The 22144-nt window shown below is 37.7% G+C and overlaps 1 protein-coding gene across 1 annotated transcript in view; it reads right to left on the reverse strand.

Annotated features, from left to right (window-relative positions):
* Positions 1-22144, reverse strand: part of grik3 (glutamate ionotropic receptor kainate type subunit 3) — a 154521-nt gene that overhangs the window by 49888 nt on the left and 82489 nt on the right. Inside the window, exons 6-9 of the mRNA XM_084088612.1 lie at positions 19169-19339; positions 11774-11917; positions 7844-7951; positions 1191-1304 (exon numbers count right to left, since the gene is read on the reverse strand). Coding sequence (XP_083944738.1) covers positions 1191-1304; positions 7844-7951; positions 11774-11917; positions 19169-19339 — 537 coding nt within the window. The remainder of the gene's footprint in view (positions 1-1190; positions 1305-7843; positions 7952-11773; positions 11918-19168; positions 19340-22144) is intronic.

Raw genomic sequence — 22144 nt, forward strand, 5'->3', positions numbered from 1 at the left:
TTTTGTCTATTTACACCGCCTTGTTGGCAGAGGCTATTTACACTAACTCTACCATTGTCTTTTTAAGCCAGACAAAATTACAAACGAAACACAGAAGTTACAAAAGGTGGGTGGCATCAACTGTTGACGAGTTCGAATCCACCTTTTTCCAAAATTATTCTTCTCCCTTTTACCATTGTATATCAGCTCGGACAGGCGTGATTTTTTAAATAAAAATTAAAATAGTGGAAAAATTAAAATAGTTCCACTAATATAGTGGAAATAAAGCAGCTAACGGGTATTTAATAGTAGGAATAAAGTGTTTATCGGGTAGGGTTAGCAGTACAAGTATAAGGTGGCATCCATTATTGATTTTAATAAATATAATCATATACAATGAATATCTTGTTATTACTGCATACCGTTTTATAATGTACTATAATACACTGAGGTGCAAGTAGTATCTGCCACTATTTGCACTTAGTATGAATAACTAATTACGCTATAGTGCAAAGAAAACACTGCTATTTTCACTTGGTGTAAATAGAATTTAACATAATTTGTACTTAATGCTAATAGCCTCTGCCATGTTGAATGTATAGCCATGTTTAATTGATAGCCTACACACACACGTCAGATGCAAATCCTTGCTATTTTTTTCTTGCACCATAAGACTTGGTGTGAAGTAAAATACAGCTTAACTCTGAAAAACACATTTCGAGACTTAATCTGTGTGGCCTGCTTTTATAAGTGTGGTTTGCAGACTTAGTAGAGAAAAACATTTATTTTGTTATTATTATTTTACTATTATTTTATTAAAACAATTGTATCAATTTAATTCCCAAATTCAAATGGCAGAGCGAGTTGAGAACTAATACTGGCTTCAATTCAGAAGTATACTTAGTAAAACAGTCAGGCGAGATGGTTGAAGCTCAAACTTTGTTTCAAACAGGGGAAGACATCTTGTTTTGTTGATTCAGCCAGGTCAATTTATTTCAAGGACTGAGACGCTGAAAGGGACAGAGTTATTTGGCATTACTGTGAGAGGAAAGGAGAATCTGGAGCATGTGCGTTTCATTACTTGAAAAGCAGCCCATGTGCTGACCTGAAAAGAGGTGAAGAACACTAGAAAAGAAAGTGAAATTTGGAGAAAGACAAAAAAGAGAAAGAACGAGCTCTCTCTTTCACACACAGCATCTAGATGACCTTACCAGGATGGTGGTGATGACCAGCGATCGGTTGGAAAGCGAGTCTGTGATGTTCATGCCATTCTGTCGTGGGACCTCGGTGATGTTGAGTCCTCCAGATGCACTCCACTTCCCCACCTAGAAAAGAGGAGATTTATGCAGTCAGAGCGTGTTTCTCGTACCTGTGTGACCCATCCACATCGCAATAGCCCATCTGACTGCATTAGCAGCCTGTGTTGAGCTCTTCCTGAAGCATTAGCTGATTGGCTCTTCTGTTTTTATGCCAATAGGGCAGTACATGAGTAGCTAGGCCCTTGCATACACTCTGAATACATTAACATAGAGGAAGGGCAATTCCACCAAAGGGGATTGCTTCTCATTTCAATTTTGCAACAGAAAATGTTTAACAAAAGAAAAAGCAGAACTTACGGCATGAATTAGTATCTGATAACACTGTGGCGTTATTAAAGGTGTTATACTTTTCCGGTGTTCAAATACTCATATCGCATCTTAATATGCAGGATCAACTATAAACAAGCCATTGGTTCCTTAATTTCTCAGCTGAAAAACTGGAAAGTCTGAGGAATATTTCTCAGAAAAAAAAAAATATATATACAGTATATATGTCTTGTTTTCCAGTAAAAACGACTAAACATCCTTAAATTTACTTGACAACCAAACTTCCATAGGATAATTTCGAGTGAATTTCAGTGAATAGGTCCGCGCACATCCTTGTGTTCAGTTATGAATCGCATGCAACACAACAACATGTGATGTCAATCTGGATAGAAGATAATAACCCAATGCAAGTACGCCCACACACAAGTGCTCATGGCTATGTTTGCATACTTGTGAAAAGTATGCATCTGGACTTTAAAAATGAATCATATTTATCATTATATCTATTTTCTCAGAAATCATCTAGTTCATACCAAACCAGTATGGGAAAACACAAAAGGGGCCCTATTTTAACGATCTGAAACGCAAGTATCAAGCGGATACGGGGCGGATCTCGGGCGCTGTTGCTATTATACATACTGTATAATGATATATAAATGACTCTTGCGCCCAACGCAAATCTCAAATGTGTTGGTCTGAAGTAGCTTCATTACTCATAGGTGTGGTTTGGGCATAACATGAAATAAACCAATCAGAGTGACATCTCACATTCCCTTTAAGAGCAGGCGCGCTTGTTCCATGGCGGATTGCTATTGCCAGACGCACGTCAGGAGCGGTTCACAGCCGAGGAAACCGACGTTCTCATCAGGGCCGTAAAACACAGAGAAGTGACATTGGGGATGGAGAAACACACCCAAATTAGCTTCGGTTAAACAGGCGTATAATAATCTGGGTAAATGTGTAAGCTAGATTTATGCCTATTTTTTCACATCTTCATGGACACAACAATGATTTCCTTGTCATAATGTATGGTTTTCTAAAAATGAGAACAACTGCGTCTGTGTGTAGATGAGATAAGCAAAGTGCATGCGCGTTGTGCACACGCTACATTGATTATGGCCAAGCATGCGCCCTTAAAATAGCTTTAAAAAACGCGCCACTGACTTTAGACTAGGTTTTTCCTGGTCTGTGGCGGAATTGTTTTCTAAACCTGCAAAATAGCACCAGGGAACGTTTGCGCCGGAACACGCCTCCTCTTTTCACTGAACCGTCCCCGGGAGCGCAAGTTCATTCCCTAATTTACCGATGTGCGTCTGTGGAGGGAAAAGTCCGCTGTGCGCGGGTGCAAAATATGATAAATGCGTCGGTGTACAAAGTCAATTGCGCTGGGTGCAAGATAGGGCCCAAAGTGTCTAAGTGGGTTACAATGCAGTGTTGTTGTATTTTAAACCAAATAACTAGATATAAAATGATAAAATAATTATATATATATATATATATATATATATATATATATATATACACATATATATATATATCAAGAGATATGACTCAATATTAGTTTGCAGGATGTTTGTTTAACTCTGCATTGGGACCAATCCAGCTGATTATCAATCAATTAATCTATTTCAGCTGGAGTGCCCTATCTGCCTCCAGGGATATTAGAGACATTAAAATGCTTGCTGTTAATTAAGGTACAAACACACACACACGCACGCACACACACACACGTTTACTTACACGTATCCAGAGGTGGAAGTAACGAATTACAACTACTCACGTTAATGTAATTAAGTCGTTTTTTTGGGTACTTGTACTTTTTTGAGTATATTTTTAAATCTGTAATTTTACTTGTACTGAAGTACATATTAAACTAAGTAATCTACTTCGCTACTTGTAAAATCACATTTCGTTACTGAGTACAATTTGAATTGATATTCAAATCTTTGACCGGCATTTTGGTAGCCAATAAAAATATTTGATCGTAAACGGACCAATAAAACCCCTGATATTTGGACTGAATTAAAGCCGCAGCAGTCGCAGGGGGTTTTGAAGAGCTGATCATAAGTGAAGGAGGCGAGGAGCTCAGAGTGATTAATGGCTGGACTGAAAGTTTGGAGAAACAACAGTCTACATAGTAGTATTGTCAAAATATCTATATTTTGATACATATCAATACTGAAATATCTGTCAATACTCATTTTGGCCAATACACCGATACGATACCAGCTGCGCGTTCTCATTCTCTCATCTCAATGACAGCGAGTTTGACACACCCGCCTCCTCTCAGCGCGGGATTGCAGGTAGGCCTATTACGCATAATTGTATTAATACCTGCAAGTTTCTATGGCATATTTTAATGGCAAATGTCACGAGTGCAATATTATAACGCGAGGGCACATTCATGTAATCGCAGAAAACTGGACACGAGCTCTCAAATATACGAATGAACTGGACTCGGATATTGCGTGTGCGCTCTCGGACTGTGTCATATCATGTGCAATCGCGAATCTCTCCAAGTGGTTCTCACTGCAGACTCAAATGACGTCCAGCTCCAATCTCTCCATGCTCTTGAATTAAACGTTGTCAAAAGTTATGAAAAATCTAGTCTTTTTTGCAAATTAAATTCAGTTTGAAATCAAGCTTCCTTGTGCTGTGTGTGAGCTATTGCAACAGTGAACGACGTTACCCTATTGTAAAGACAAATACACTGAGTGAGTAAATATTTAAGTTAGATTATTGTAATGGTTATTGATCAATGTTTAAATATGTAAACAAAAGCCTAAATTAAAATCTCACAGTATAAAGTGGACGTGTCTCTTCAGAAGACTTGAATTAAACTTTTCCATTCAAATAGATTACTGTTACAATGAGTGTTGTGCTTTTCGATGCTTGAAAATAATGATTGCCTTGACAAAATGGATGGACAAAAATGTAGATATTAAAATATTTAGTATGTGGTAGTTTTCCCGATGGTATTACAAATTATAGGCTAGGCCTACTGAATACCGACATATTTCACAGTGTCATATTGAAGTTAGAAATTCCAGTATCATGACCACTAATTAGCAGGACGAGGGAGCCCGGTGTAACCGCAAGTCCGAGGGTCTCCAGTGGAGCTGAAGGTGGGAGGAGCCAAGACGCTCCAGGTCGGCAGGCTGAGATGGAGCGAAGAGGTCTAAGGCGGAGCCGTAGGATCCTCTCGCACTGACGCTGCTGGTGGTAACAGGACCGGCGGCTCGACGTCGTAGCAGGGCTTCCACATAGACGACGCAGGGCTGTTGATGGCTGGGCTGGAGGACTGACTGAGTTCTGAGGTGATGGAGGTGGTGAGGATCTTGACAGAATGACAATGAGTAATACACAGTCTATACAGTCATTTGTACTGTTCAGGAACAGTGATGATGATGAAGATACCGGGTGGGATAGGGTGGGAGTTGGTAATTCCTCACTGAAGTTGATCAGCCAGTCCTCATTCTCCGTATTCATGACTCCCTCGTCCGCTGATGTCGTTGGCTCACACCCCTGGTCAGAATTGCCATGAGGCTCCACTTCCGGGGCGAGGGTCAGCTCTGTCCTCTTCTCCTCGGGCTCTGGCTGACGTGTCGCGGTGGGTGGTAGCTCTCCGTCTGCAGGGGGCACACACGAGTACTCCGCGGTCGAGGGTGAAACGGGCTCTGGGTCTGGCCGTGTTCTGGGTCCGGGCGCGACGCTCTCCAGACACCTGATGACGTCTCTTTCCAGTCCAATCCTGTGGTGTCTGGGAGGACGATATGGTGGTGGAACATTGCCCCGATCCAGAAAAGGATCCTTAGGGTTAGCTAAAAAAGGTTAGGGCTCTCCTGAGCCAGGACGATTATTCTTGCCCTATCGTCCATATTGGGCGGTCCGATCTTCTGTCACGATTGGCTTTGATAGGAAGACCAAGACAAATAGATCAATATACATCTAGTTTAATGAAAGTTCTCCAAGCAGGCAGGATAAACAAAACCATAGCTAACGGAGATCGGACAAAGACAGAGTGAACGGGAGCAAACACAGATGATGGTAATTAATAGGACACAGGTGATACAGATAAACTAATGATGGTAACCAGGGAGACAGACTAGTGGCGGGAAACTGAACAAAGGAACATGTGACAAATGACAACTAACTGAAAAGTCAATGACCACAGTGGTGACACCTTGATTTTGCAGTTGCACAACTCTTCTGAGTGACTGTAACATGCTTTTTATTTCGAGTTTTTTACTGTAAACTTTTCTTTTTTTTTTGAAAAAACAAAAAAAATTGTTTTGTGTTTAAGGTTTTGAGAAAGTGAGTGATGGTTTCAAGAAATGTGTTTTAGCAATTCAGAACTTTTTTTAAAACAAAAATGAACCATCACTGAACTTGCTTAAGCTGGACTGTGACGCTGTTTTCTTCTGGAAACAAACTTTGTTGCATTATTGTCCTGTTATCTCTGTAAAGCTGCTTTGAAACACTCTGTATTGTAAAAAGCGCTATATACATAAATGTGACTTGACTTGACACACACACACACACTAACCCGACCCCTAAACTTACCCATCACACACACACACACACACACACACACACACACACTAACCCGACCCCTAAACTTGCCAATCACACAAAACTTTCTGCATTTTTACATTTTCACAAATGAGGATGTCCCTAATGGGAGTTTTTTGGAGATTTTGTCAGGTTTTGGTCACTTCTGGGTACAAATTTGTCCCCAACATATAGTTAAGTACACACACACACACACACACACACACATACAGTAAGAGGCAGTCAGTAGAGGGAGTTGTTAGTTGTACTGTGAATAATCCCTCTAATATCAGCACATAGCGAATCTGAGCAAATTAAGCGAGTTTTGCACACACAATCCCCTGCAGTGAGGAAAAGCAAGTCGGCATACGGACGGTTATGAGGAGGTTTACAGTAATAATCTGAACACTTCTCTCTATCTCTGTCCTGCTCCAACACAACTGCTCTCATATTCATAAAGCCCGAGAGCGGCAGATCTCAGAGATACGCAGGTGTAATAAACCCCTGATAACACGCTCACCTGCGCAAAACCCAGCGTACGCACACGACTGATTCAGGGAGATGCACATTTCACATGATATGCTACGCCACGTTATAGGGTGATGTTTCATTTCATCAATTCATCTAACGTGATTATCAGGGGAAGGAGAAATATTAACGTTGCCGAGAGGAGACTTTCTTGCCCTCCTCAAAATGAATACAGATTTTTACCAGCTTATTCCAATCTAAAATGCTCACTATTAAAAAAGTTAATATACATGTTTGTTTTTTTTATTATTATTTCTGAAGGTCTACTGCTAGAACAGCTCTAAGAGTTAAATGTGTGGCTGTTACTGGGAATTGCACTGCTTCCCCACTGAATTATGGGTTTTACTCTTCTGTGTGCATGTGCTGCTGAATAAGAGCGGGAATTTTTATATAATGATACAGATTTTGTGGAGGTGTTTGGTGCTGTTTGTTTACTTCATTTTTTGGCTTCTCAGACAGTGTGCGCACAAACACACATTGCCACAGTGTGATAGTCAAACTTATAAATGAAAATTCAATGACTAATAACAAACAAAAAAAAAAAAAAAAAAAAAAAAAATATATATATATATATATATATATATATATATATATATATATATTAGTGTTTGTCTTGCACTTCTTTTCACAAAAGCTACTATATTTATGTAGCTCATTACTGCACAAAAGCATGTGTAACTTCAGCTGGTCATTAACAGAGGACTGTAATTAACAGTACTTTGTACACTAATCCAATTTGCTTTATGATCCACTAACTTATGCATTTGTTTAAACACCTCATTTGCTTCCTTGTTAGGAGGTAAATTAAACGTAAGACACAAATTGCTCTTTATTTGCACAGGAATGGTGACCATATGAGACGAGGTACAGGAGGATTCAGTGCGCTAGACTGAGAGACCAGAAGGTTATTTGAAGGGAGTAACAATCCTTTTTCAATGACACATTTTTGTTCTTTGGCAGCATGAAAGATTCTGGTATAATCGACTATGCAAATGAAAAGTGACTTATTACACACTGTTTAACAGCCGAGCATTAGCAGAAGAAAACCGCTTTTAATCATTTATCCCTCCTACTGTGTAAAAAAAGCATAAAGACATAGCAAGCACGTTGTTATTATATATTGTGTGTGCTTTGTTTGTTGAGTTCTGTTGTGTGTGATTTGAGACGGTTGCTGTGTGTGTGTTTGTGTGGTGGTTTACCTTTTGAAGGCCGTCCTCTTTAAGACTCACGATGTCCAGATCAAAGTCGGTGCGCAGACCTGTAGTTCTGTTGAAGCACAGCCGTCCCGTCAGGCCATCCCAGTGAGACTTCAAAACACACACACACACACACACACACACACACATTTCAACAATTAAAACACACCAACATTCAGATTTAAATGCCATTTCAAATTCCAATTTGAATTAAATTGAAATCAACAAAAGGATGCAGATTTGTGGAAATTCAGTTTCTCAATATGCATGAACATGTTATGTTAGAGTTTATGGGACATTTCAAGAAATATTAGAAGATAGTAAAAATCAACACTGAAATGCTACCTACGATTTCCATCAACTAAAACACTCATGTGCACCATTCAGAAACATTTCACTGAAATGTTATGTTATGTTGTGTTGTGTCATGGAGTTTATGTGAAAAAAGAAGAAGAATTGTTTTTGGATTTTCAGTTTCTTAATATAAACTACACATTCAAATGTTATGGGACATTTCCAGAAACATTATTACAAGATATTTAATATAAGAAAGTCAATACTTTTTGCTATTTTTTAAGTGAGGTAACACTTTACTTAAAGCCTTTGCATTATGAAAGAATAAGGTCACTCTTTAGTTTGGGGTCCAGTTCTCACTATTAACTAACTATTAACTACAACTTTTTCCTCAATAAACTCCTAATTACTGCTTATTAATAGTCAGTAAGGTAGTTGTTAAGTTTAGGTATTGTAGGATTAAGGGATGTAGAATATGCAGAATAAGACATTAATATGTGCTTTATAAGTACTAATAAACAGCCACTATCCTAGTAATATGCATGATAATAAGCTACTAGATAATAGTGTGAATTGGACCTTGAACTAAAGAACTGTAATCTTATAATGCACTGTATAGTCTCATGAATAACTGTAACCAGTTATAATACATTATAAATACTCATATATTTATATATCTATACATACCTTTAGAATAATGCATTAAAACACATGATAAACAACAAATTTCAGCTGTAACAAGGAATCTGCAAATACTACAATGCATTTTAACTGTGGTTACAATTTTATGATGCATTATTATACATAAAGGCTTAAAGTGTTAGTGAATGGGATTGATATTATTTTGTGATATTGTGGTGTGTTAAATGCTTTGACGACACAATTTGCTTTAGAGAAATATGTCTAAACCAACTGATGAAAATGTGCTCTTCATATTAGGGAGAAAATAGGAAAAATGAATCAAAATGAATGATGCAGCCTAATGTATGTTTTGGACTAATGAAAATTGTCTGTTGTGTGACTTTTGAATTGCAATTCAGTAAATTCCTCTTCCTGCCATTTTAATTCATATTCCATTTCAACATCCTGTGGTGTGTGTCGAAATCCATTCAAATTCTCACTCATGAATTGAAAAGAAGCCAGTTTTTTGTCCAAGTATGGTACACACACACACACACACACACACACACACACAGCTTCTATTTCCTTTTTAATTACATTTTACATCCCAGCACCTCAGACATATCTTCCCCTAAGACCTCGTCCTAATTAACGACCATCTCACTTTCAACAATCTCTAGAGACGCAGAAAAAATTACATCGCAGCTCCTCCTCTCCATTCCTCCCTCGTTCCTAAAGCTTAGAGCTCCGCCCCCAAACAACACACACACACACACACACACACACACACCGATCTACAGCCCTCTCCATAACCTCTTCCAAATGAAACACCTCCGCTCTCGTTCATGAGCGAGGACATTTCACTGCGGGCGTGTGTTCTTCTCCACATCCCTCGCTTCTCTCTCCTCTCGTCCAACAACTCTAATCTGCCTATTACGAGTCCCAATCAAAGTCTCTCTTGTGAGCTGAAATAAGAGCTGATTATGACGAGCACATTTGCGTGCGAAGCACACGGTGATGAGAAAGTGGGACACTGTGAGTTTAGTAGAACAGAACCAACTCAAACTCGCTGCAATCAACGTCTCACTGCACTTAAACGAGGCAATTAAATGTACGGTGAATGGGTATTGTTTATCAGGTGAGATCCACAGTTAAAGCCTCTGAATAATGATGCAGTGTTTATCAGTAGTACAGAGCTAATTAGTGAAGGTGTTTGGACACAGTTAATGTATAGGAATGTCTCTGGCAAATATACATCAGAAAGAGCATCATGTTTTTATTTATGTTGCAGAAAGATGGCACAGGTGCACTTTTCAGTAACACTTTACCATAATTATACAGTAATAAAGTACTTACAAATCATTTGCAAACTATTAGTTTATAGTTAATTCATAGTTTATATATTAGTTTATATCATATATTATATTATATAGTGCTATTATATAGTGTATATATAGCATATATAGGATATACTGTATATCAATAGGCTATAATTGTATAATATATATAATATAATTGTGCAAATAGTGAGTTCTTCATTCATTGTTATTGTTTATTTAGAGCTTAAGAGCTAGATAATGCTTTAATTGTTAAAACTGTTAAACTTTTTAAACATATAAATTATGTACACTATTTTAAACCATTAGTAAAGGTAATAATTCAACAATAAATAATATTTATTAATAATTCAATAATAAAAGTAAATAATTCAACATTAATGACACATTAAACACACACACACACACACACACACACACAAAATCCCTCATCCCCAAAGCTAAACATAACCACTCAAGTATGTGTGTTTGTGTCTATTCAAATGTAAGTAATTGTATGTGTTGTAGAAAAAGAAACATGCAAAAGTTCTCATGAGATTACGCTAAAATACATCGGTTAGAGTTAGGATTAGCATACAAAGCTTAAAAAACCATTACATTAACTCTTTACATATGATCTAATTAAACAAAAACATTTTCTAAATTACAGTGACAATGAATGAAGAGCTGACTATTTGTACATAGGCTATTATTATACTTACAATGTAGAGACTACACTATATTAACTATAAAAACTAATAGTTTGTGAGTACTTTATTACTGTAACGTCGAGGCAGAGATGAAGCGGGGAGAGAATCCACATGCAAGCACTAATTTATGAGAAATACAAACACAGATGGTCCAATCCGAGCACAAGAGTATAATCCACACGGATGATTCAGGAACATAATCCACAAACGAACACAGCGAAACAATAGACCACGACTGAGTCCAAATCACAGGCAAACAGGGAAATCCAGCAAATCAGGCAGATGATCGAAACCACAACACGGAAACCAAAGAGAGAGTGCTCAGAATTACAGTGTGACACAAACATGACTTCGCAAAGAATGACTGAAAACACAGGGCTTATGAAGGCAGAGTTAACAAGGTAATGAGACACTGTTGAAAGTAATGACATATAATGAGTCCAGGCAATGGATTATGGGAAATGCAGTTTGTGATGAGACAGCAGTGGACTAGGGAGGAGAAACAGAGATCATGTGGATCGTCTCCATCAAAGCCTCACAGTCATTTCTTCTTCATGAGCCGACAGTTCATTCGGTAACGTTAGGCAGTTTTAATTTGTTGATCTGTTGAATGTTGATGATCTTGTTAGCTTACATGTGCATTTTATGAAACCTAACCAGGAATATGTAGTAAATGTTTTATAAGCGCAGTTAAACTGTCCTTAAGAGTGTTTTTAGCCTAACAACAGCCCTTCTAACATCACAGTAAACCATGGCTTCACTGCACTTATTGCTTTAATCATTGCTTGTATCTGGTGGCCATCATATACAATGGATGCATTTAAAATAAAAAAAAATAAAAAATGATAACCACTTAAAATGAGCTTAAACAGGCTTCAGTGACATGCAGAGAAACTAATACCATGTTATTTAAACAATATCTTCTATATCTTGTCTTGTCTCTGGAGAGCAGAAGTGTTTGTGACAGCAGTGCCATGAGCGATTGTCATTACCTCTTTAATGAAACTCATGAAGCGTCCTCCGAACCTCCAGGGTTTGTGCCGATGACACTGCAGTGAGTTGACAGTCATCTGTGGCGCGTGCTGGTAGGAGACCGACACGATGTGGACCGCGTCGTACGTCAGAGCAGCATCTGTCTGGAATAAATAGGGGGGCGATATGTCAGCTGAAAGGATCTGACAAGCAGGAGGAGTGCAAGACCTGACCGGTTGACAACCTTGTCAAACAGCAAACTGGGCCACTGCTCAGGACCATTAGCACACTTGAATCCAAATGTAACGAGACCTTTGATTCAAGTCTGATGCTGGGAGACGCTGTGAATGAGTAAAATGTTCTTGGTTTTGCACGTGGTTCAAGAAATAGGCAACGTTTTTATGTTGTTGCCGTGTGCCCAAATTTCCATGGTTTATACTTTTTGTTTTGATAGTGCATAAAGGTGTGTATGGAATTTTGTTTCCATCACAGAATAAAAAAAACAAAAAAGTTAATTGCGACTTTTTATATATTTTTTTCTCAGAATTGTGTGATATAATTTTGCAATTGCGAGTTATAAAGTCAGAATTGCGTGAAATAAAGTCGCAATTGTAAGACAAAGTCAAATTAGAAACAAATTTAATTAATTAATTAATTAATTAATAATTACAAATTAGATGTTTGCACAGTCAGTGCAAACAAGACATTTTAGTAAGTGCATCGTGCATGCATTTATTGTTCTTTAACTGATAGCTAGTACTGAAGTACAAACATCTAATATTTTAAGAAGAACAATAAGTGTTTGACAGCTCATTGTTTCTAACTTTGTGCTGTGAAATATCATATATTTTTGATTGCTTATATTGTATAAATAAAATCTGACCCCCCACTTGTTTGGCTGTGTTTGATTGCACATGGGTGAGATAATATAGTGTCAAGGTTCTAAATGGTCACATTTTGTGACCATTCTTCATGGCAGTGTGACTAAGTTTTGTTAGCTATAAAGTAGCCCATCTCTCTTTTATTACGCACTGCTATTTCTGTCGAATATAAGAAACATCAAACTGCAAACACTCCAAAAGTGGAGCTACTCGGTTTTGTTATGAAGCTGTGGCTGTTTTTGTGTGCTATATTTATATGTATACTAATTATGTGGTTAGGCTAATGTTGTTCATAACTAATACTATAGTTTACTAGAAAATATTTATTTATTTATTTTACTTTGATTGTGAAGAGTCGTGCATAGTTTTACTTGCTATTACCATGATCTTCACATGTATGAAACTATGGAAGAACAGTCGTGAATTTTAATGAGCAAATACAAAGTAGAATGAAGAGCTGAGTCTTCAATTCAGTCGCACAATAAGAATCTTTCTTTTTTGTTTTACCCAAATTTAAATGTTTACACTTCACACAGATGCTACAGTTGTTAATAAGTGAATGTAAATCTGCACTGCAACTCAAACTCAGCTTTACTATCCAGTAACCAGTTTCATTATATAAATAATGTAATATAATATTAATAACTACACTTATTTGTGAAACACAACAGCAATATAGTGGTCATTATTAGTTTCTGTATAATTTGGTGGAGTTATTCTGGAGCCCTGACTTTGATGAACGAAGAAAAGGGAATCTATCGGCCGAGTCCATCAAGGAAGAACAGCACAAGACAACAACAGGAGAATCTTAGCTTCGGTAACCACTTTGACTGGAGTTAATCTCTTTCCATAACCTCTGCATGACCAAGTCGTACTTCTGAGCCAGATCCCACAACAGGTTCAGTGAGATGCACTCAATCTACAGCAAACAGGCTACAGCTAAGCATGAGGTTTGTCAAACACAGCTTCCTTAAGTCTGTTCTCCTTTCTAGTCTGCTGTAAACACTGTCAAAGCATTTCTCTAAACCTCTCTAAACTGAATGAAAAGGCTAAATACAGTCTACCTTGATTCCCAACAGAGGCGGGCAAAAATGAGAAATGGAGAAATGAGAAGACCTTTACTCAGAACCATACTTTACATTTACATTTACATTTAGTCATTTAGCAGACGCTTTTGTCCAAAGCGACTTACAAATTAGGACTAAATTAAGCGAGTCATCGTGAAGAGGCAAAAAACAACGCAAGAAGTGCTCAAAATACGAAGTTCAGTCATTGTTCAGAGTAGCATAAGCGAGGACATAAAGGAAAAGGAAAGGTAGGATATAAAGGAAAAGTAAAGTTTTTTTTTTTTTTTTTATGAGAATAAGTGCTCACGGAACAGAAGGGTTTTCAGCTGTCTTTTGAATGTTGTCAGGGATTCTGCATCCCGGATGAGGGTGGCGAGAGCGTTCCACCAGCATGGAACAGTGAATGAGAATGTTCTGGAAAGTGATTTTGAGGCTTTCTGTGATGGAACCACGAGACGTCGCTTGTTGACCGATCGTAGGCTTCTGGTAGGGATGTAGACTTGTAGGAGTGAGTGAAAGTAGGAGGGAGCTGAGCCTGTGATAGATCTGTAAGCAAGCGTCAATGCCTTGAACATGATGCGAGCAGCGAGAGGTAGCCAGTGCAGAGAGATGAACAGAGGAGTGACGTGGGCCCTTTTGGGCTCGTTGAAGACAAGACGAGCTGAAGCATTCTGAATCTATCACACTGATCTAACACATTTTAGGACAGGGTTCACCAATCTTGGTCCTGGAGGGCCGCTGTCCTGCAGAGTTTAGCTCCAACCCCAATTAAACACACCTGAACCAGCTAATCAAGGTCTCACTAGGCATACTAGAAACTTTCAAACAGGTGTGTTGGAGCTGGTTGGAGCTAAACTCTGCAGGGACAGCGGCCAGGACCGAGATTGGTGAACCCTGCTTTAGGACATGGATGGTCAATGCCAGTATTTTAGGGTTACTGTCCACCCTTATAAAAATAAATAAATAAATAAAAAAAACCTGAAAAATCAAACCAAAGTCTTCAGGATTACTTGAATATTACAGGCAGGTGTGTTTGATTAGAGATGGAGATAAATTAAGCAGGACAGATGTCTAAGTAGGCAAACTATCTGCAAAGAGCATCTTCCAGAAAAGTTCACAGTGTATTCCGCAGAATAAAACTTGGTACCTCACCAATCTGACCAGGGTTTTTGATCCCCCAAGCTCAGCTCATCAAAAAACCTTAACATCTACTGTGCCTTGAGGCAAAAATATATCTGCTCTCCAACCCTCTTCAAGCTGTTTCTGTTCATACTCTTTAACATTCCCTCTACATTAGGGATGAGCAACTTTGGTCCTAGAGGGCTACTGTCCTGCAGAGTTTCACTCCAACCCTGATCTAACACACCTGAACAAGCTAGTCAAGAACTTCAGAATTACTATAAAGCTACAGACAGGTGAGTTTGTGTCAGGGTCAGAGCTAAACTCCTCAGGACAGTGACTGAAGTTTCCCATCCCTGCTCTACATGGACCACGGGTGTCCAATTCTGCTCTTGGAAGGTTATAGTCCTGCAGTGTTTATCTCCAACCCCAATTAAAACACGCCTGAGGCCTTAAGGCCAGTTCACACCAAGGACGATGACAATGATGATAAAGATAAAGATAAAGATAAAGATATAGTTATAAAAATCTTTTTCAGTATTAAAGAATAGCAGAGTTCAAACCACAAATATAATGATAACAATATAGAAAAAAGATCGTAAAATCAATATCGTTGGGATCATTTTCGGAACGATTTTTTTTTTTCCAGCTGTTGAACAATAAAACACTGACAGCCAATTGGAATCCATTCTGATTTAAAATGGTAGACGACATTGCGGAGAAGCTAATCATGGAGGTCCAGAAAAAAATCAACCACTGTTTGACAAGTCAAGCCTCCTTCTCAAGAAAATGGATATGAAAAACAATCGTTCATTCCCTCTGAATGAACGATAAGAAGTTTTACCTCAGGTATGTGGCGCTCGTTCTGACAACATTGTCTTGCTTCCTTTCAAGTTGCGGTGAAAAAGACTAACGTTAGGTGTTGTTTTTATTCCACTATGTTGACTACCTCAGCTAAATTCACTGTTAGATTATTAGCTCGATTACACTAGCTTCACTCAAAACACAGCATGCTGAGGACATCTGCTGGTTAAAGCCGTATAAATGCAACAAGAACAGCAAAAACATGTTCAATGATGTTGTACACACTTTGAAACCGCAGCGCGCGGGCTTAGAATAAACAGACCATTATTGTTTGTTGGTGTGGACGCAAATATAGCTATAGTTATCTTTATAGTGATTGTTCCTGTTGTAAATGGCTCTTTAAGGATTGCTAGAAACTTCCAGGCAGGTGTGTTGGGGCAAGCTGGAGGTAAACTCTGCAGGACGTTTTCCCTTCAGGAGCAGGACTGGACACCCCTGACATTTACCTTCTGGAAATCGATATGCACAAGAATAACACAATAATGTTTGTCTACTGCCTCTGATGACCCATGAAAGAACCAAAACACTCAATATATTCAACAATATTATATTTCCAACTTTGCTACTGTCACCAGCAATAAAGCAACTCATTTTTCCAGCAAAGACTTCGGACAATGAATGACAAGCAAGTAAATAAATGGTATCCCATCCACTTGCTCAGTCTCTAACACATCCTATTGTAACAATCTCCTGGAGGGATGAGGGCTTGAACTGTGTCCATTGTTCAGGCAATGTGAGCTGCTCTAGATCGAGCATGTCTGCAGGAAAGGTGGACATTCATTCAGATGTCCTTTATATCGACCTCGCCATTGGCTTCTTGTAACTAGGCAAAAAGTTGTTGTGATATGACAGCTGTGGGTATTAAGAGAGTGTTGGGAATATGAGACCAGATGGAGAAGTATTTTCAGTCGATAGCTGGACTGGCTAAACCGTGGACAAATTTAGTGGTTTCAATGGACTGTATTTAAACATTCAACAAACAGATGGATGTGGGCAGGATATATATGCCTCACATCAGTCTTTTCAGCTGTTCCAGATGCAATAAAACCACCTAAGGTGCATATTCCAGGGTTTTCAACCATGCACAAAAGAAATAAAGCAGTCCGTCTTAATAGACAGTGTTTTCCATACATTGATTTATCCTTGGCGGCCCACCACAATATCAGCATTGACCGCCACAAATAGATTTCAGTTTTTCCTATTCATTAACTAGACTGTGAATATAGAATATCAACTTCTGATAATAACATAAAAGCTCTTTAATGTCGTGTTTTGCACCATTGCTGCCAAACAAACTAAAATCGAAAGCTTGATAAGGCTTTGTGTCTTTATTAAATTGCAAAAGACTGTTTGATCAGCACGTGATCAGCTCTGCGTCTCAGTTCACAGTGAATGAATGCAGTGACCTCCATCTGAGCATGTGCCGAGTATAGCGTGCATTATTTTCACATTTGCATAGTTGACGATTACAGCATTTCACTAGATTTGTAATGAGACATGTTTGTAAACTTGTTTTCCCCCAAAATAAAAGCTCGACTGCAGTTTATGTCAAAACAAAAGCTCACGGGTTTATCTCTTGCATGTACAGAAATGAGGACAAAACTAATTATGAAAGTTCCATTTTTGTTCAGTGCATTTGTTGGTAACACTTTATAATAACTGCACGCTATTAATCATTAGTTAAGCATTAGTAAACAGTTCATTCATCATTTATAAAGCATTAATAGACATTAATAAGCAGTTTATAAATACGGCAATAAATGCTTTATTCTTGATTTATAAGCATATCTATAATGTGTTTAACAATTGTATTTTCACAATTTATTAATGATCAATTTATCATTTCTAAATGAAGTATTTCTTTATTTTCAAACCAGTTATTTAGGAGTTGTCAGTGGTTCATAATATCACTTAGAAAGTGAAAGTAAATGTAGTAAATGCAGGTAGTTATAAACCATTTACAAGTGGTCAGTTAACTATTTTGTGAGCTCATCTAAAGTGAGGACTATTTATGCTTTGTAAAGCATTTATAAAGGAGATTTAAAGGCTCAGTTTTCTTCTAAACAAAAAAAGGAAACAAACACAACACGGTGATACAGAACATACAAATATTTAACAACCTTTAAATCTCCTTTGTAAACGCTTTACAAGACATAACTAGTCCTCACTTTAGATGAGCTCACAGACATAGTTAACTGACCACTACTAAATGCTTTATAACTACCTGAATTAACCATGAATTACAGTAGAAATACATGTTAATAAAGCATGTACTAACACACTAAGTAACTATTACTATATGTCTGAATAATAATATGTATTTAAACAATTTATCATTAACTTACACTTTATAAGTGATCTTATGAACCACTGACAACTCCTAAAGAACTGGTTTGAAAATAATGCAATACTTCATTTAGAAATGATAAATTTATCATTAATAAAGTATGAAAATTCCATTATTAAACACATTATAGATATGCTTTTAAATCAAGTATAAAGCATTTATAGCTGTATTTATAAACTGCTTATTAATGTCTATTAATGCTTTATAAATGATGAATTAACTGTTTACTAATGCTTAACTAATGATTAATAGCGTGCAGTTATTATAAAGTGTTACCCATTTGTTTTACAATATATGGCTATTACTGTCATAGGAATAATTTATTATTATTATTATTAGTTGTAGTATGTAGTGTAATGTAGACTGAGACACTATATCACAACTAAAAAGAGGTTTGAGTCCCCTTTTTTAAGTTCAGGTACAAGTCAATGCACTGACTTTTTTTTTGTTCAATTTGCACACTGAATATGGTTTGGAGCTCTTAATTTTGAACTCTCAAAAGTGCACCAGATTTTTAAATTACCGAGGTCCACCCACCAGTTTCACAAAATCCTGTAGGAAACACTGTTATATGAACTGTATATATGAAGCACAAATCCATTTTGTGGAAGCAATGAAATGGTGGCACTGAAAGCATTTTTTTTTTCTTATAATAACAGTACTCCTCTACATCAAAATAATCAGAAATTCTACAGCATGGTGTGGGAGTGTTTGAACTACTGTGAAATAGATTAATAGATAATCACAGAAGCCATACGGTTGAAACTAGTCTTTATGATATTATGGTATTCAACAATGGCAGCGTATGGGATGATTAAATCAGAACTGCTGCAATCTAAAGGATTCTATTACCTAGCCAAAAAGTAGATACTGTATTCGAGTATCAGCATATTGCTTTCGACCATGGTACTTATTTTTATTACAGACACCTAATCCATCTGAAACAGTTCAGTCTTGGAATACATTAAGGAAGAAATAGCTCCTATAAAGGTTATTTTTAAGACTATGACTGTGGCTATGGATTCGATTGGATACAGTGAAACTGGAACCTATTCCAAGCTTTTGTGTCATTGTTTAATTTGGCATTTAATTTGTGGTTAGCTGGCAGTGACATTCAGGGAGAAAATGGAAGCATACCGTCATGATCCCTTCCAGGAGACCGGAGTCTGGTTTGGGGGGAATCTGCTTCTCAAGGGACCACTTCTCCACAATAGTGGCAACCTGAGGATTTTCCACGTTTAGGATGCGGAAGCCGGTCATATTGACGCCACAGAAGCGGTACGGCTCCAGGTTTATGGCCATGAGATCCTAGAGGAAGAGCGAGAGAGAGAAAAGATATCATTTAACCGTCCTGAATCGAGCTTCATTGTTGCTGGGCGAGAGGCTTCTTGTCTCTTTGTCCCTTAATAAAAGCAGGAGATAGAGAGGGGGGGTGAAAAGAAGATAGACAGAGCAAAAATAAAAGAGATTAAGGATAATACCATGCTTTTCCAGGCCGCCTGGGTACATCCAGATGAAGCATAGTAGGACGTACACCTCTTTGCCAGCGTGTTTGATATCATAGACAGTGAGCCAGGAGTCATCCGCACAATAGCTGATTGAAACAGTTATTTGCTCTGTAATCCTGTCTTCATTGCTCCCATCCAGCGAATTGAACCGTAAACACTTCACACCGCTCTGAAATGCATTACTGTGTCTGGGCATTCAATGATTTTTTAAAGTGTGGATTCTTCAAAAAAGGACCCGAATTTCACATTCTCAAAGCAATGACGTTGGATGAAATAGTCTGACAATTAAATTGCTGGGGTGGAAAATAGCATTAAGATTAAGTGTAAATTAATCGAGATCTTTTCGTCTGAGGTCAAAGCGATAGCAAGAAGGCTCGGCCATCTAACGCAGGGTTCTGTAAAGCTGAGAATGAAAGGCAAAATGAGCAAGACCATGTTCATTGAAAGGACGTCCCGTAATGTGCTGAGGCTAATTAACGCTCTAGAACAATACTAACACACACCCACACTGTACGCATGCTAGTGTCTGGAGTGTTATTCCGAGAACAGTCACTCCGTTTCTTGTACCATCCTACATATTGCCAAACATGTTGGGAAGGTGGGGGCGGAAAAGAGATGTAGTAGAACATAATAGACTATTTCATTAACACCCTGTGGGGCTGGAGCTGCTGGAAGAGGAGCAGGAAAAGCAGATGCAGAAAAAGCCTTGCCCCAAGAAACACCACTTTTTGAGCTGTAACACAATAGATTTCTGCTTAAATGTGAATGGAAGTCTGTTTTAATGGGTTCTATCTTAATGTTTTACTGTATCAATGCGGCATTAGTGTATTAGCCATGATTGATGCTCAAATGCTTCGAATGTAGCTGAATTTTAATTGGATTATTGTAAAAAAAAAAAAAAAAAATACCATTATGTGAATAGCCGCATTGTTCGTTTTATTATGTCTCAGATGATGGAGTCTTAGCAAACATCATTGTTTGGCAACACCAAAACACACTGGGCAACTCCCCTTATATTAAACACAGTTTGATTGATTGAACTTGATAAATATTCAATAATATGACAAATATGTCAGGTTCCTGTCAGCGCCGATAGCCTCGTGGTTAGCGCCACGTTTTGAGATTTTTGCCCTACCTTACATATATAAACCGTAACATGTGTGACCTTACCTGATTACGTAATGCGTGGCGTATCGCAGAGCTATTGCAATACGAGCATTTGTGATTAAAAAGTATACAAATGTTTATTTTTGTTGTGACCGATGGTTTGTGTAGATAAGACTCTTATCCCTCTGCTGGGATCGTGTAGCTTTCCATTGATGTATGGTTTGTTAGGATAGGACAATATTTGGCAGAGATACAACTATTGAACATCTGGAATCTGAGGGTACAAAAAAAAAAAACATTGAGAAAATCTCCTTTAAAGTTGTTCATTTATGTTGGCGACTGTGCTGCATTCACTCACAAAAATAAATGTTTTATATATTTATGGTAGGAAATTTACAAAATATCTTCATGGAACATGATCTTTACTTAATATCCTAATGATTTTTGGCATAAAAGAAAAATCGATAATTTTGACCCATACAATGTAGCCTACTGTTGGCTATTGCCACAAATATACCCGTGCGACTTGTGACTGCTTTTGTGATCCAGGGTCACATATGGAGAAAAATCCTGGAATGTTTTCCTCAAAAACCTTAATATCTTTTCGACTAAAGAAAGAAAGACATGAACATCTTGGATGACGTGGGGGTGCTGGACATTTTAATTCTGAAGTGAACTACTCCTTTAAGACACGCTGTTACAGTCAAAAATTGAAGTGCTTTAAAGTGCCTTAATAGATGAATTAGGTCTTAAAGACTTTTTAGAGGTGCGGAAATAGGAATTATGAACTATTATCTTAAATACATCACTGTTGACTTTTCTTGATTTAGTAGATCATCTGAATCAAAATTAATAATATTGTCGGGAATGATAAAATAACAACAATAAAATCAGTATTTCATTCCCACAGGATAGTGTTGTTCGCCTAGAAAGACACGGCATGAACACAGAACAAACCTGGGTTCAAATCCAGACTCAATCTCACACCAGGAAGAGTGTCATGATCCTAGTGTGATTATTGTGGTTACACAAAAATGTAAAGAGGTAAAGAAAATCCAAGAGCTGTCCCAAAAACCCTCATGTGTGAATTGTTGAGCTACTTTCTTACTCCAGGGATTCAGAAAAAAGATCTTCCATCGCTAGTTCAAAACATGTGTCCAAGCCTCTGCTACTAATTAGAAAACATGATGTTAAATATATATATTTTAATGGTGATTTCGGCTACAGCATCAAACATGTTTTACAAACAATTAATGTGCAAATTATTATCAAAAATACAAATATTTATTTATTTGTTTGTTTGTTTGTTTGTTTGTTGAAGTTGCATATAAAATCCACTATGTTTTAAAAAACTGCATCGAAACATGTTCAAGAGAGGTTGTGTTGGCATTTCCAGAAGGATTTCTCTGAAAACACTTTGTGATTTTTTAATATAAACGTCATGAGGATCAATTGAAACTTCATGAACGTCAGAATCCAGAGGTAGCGCACAGTTGTC

This window comes from Abramis brama (genome assembly GCF_963993115.1).
Source record: "Abramis brama genome assembly, chromosome: 17".
Lineage (NCBI taxonomy): Eukaryota > Metazoa > Chordata > Actinopteri > Cypriniformes > Leuciscidae > Abramis > Abramis brama.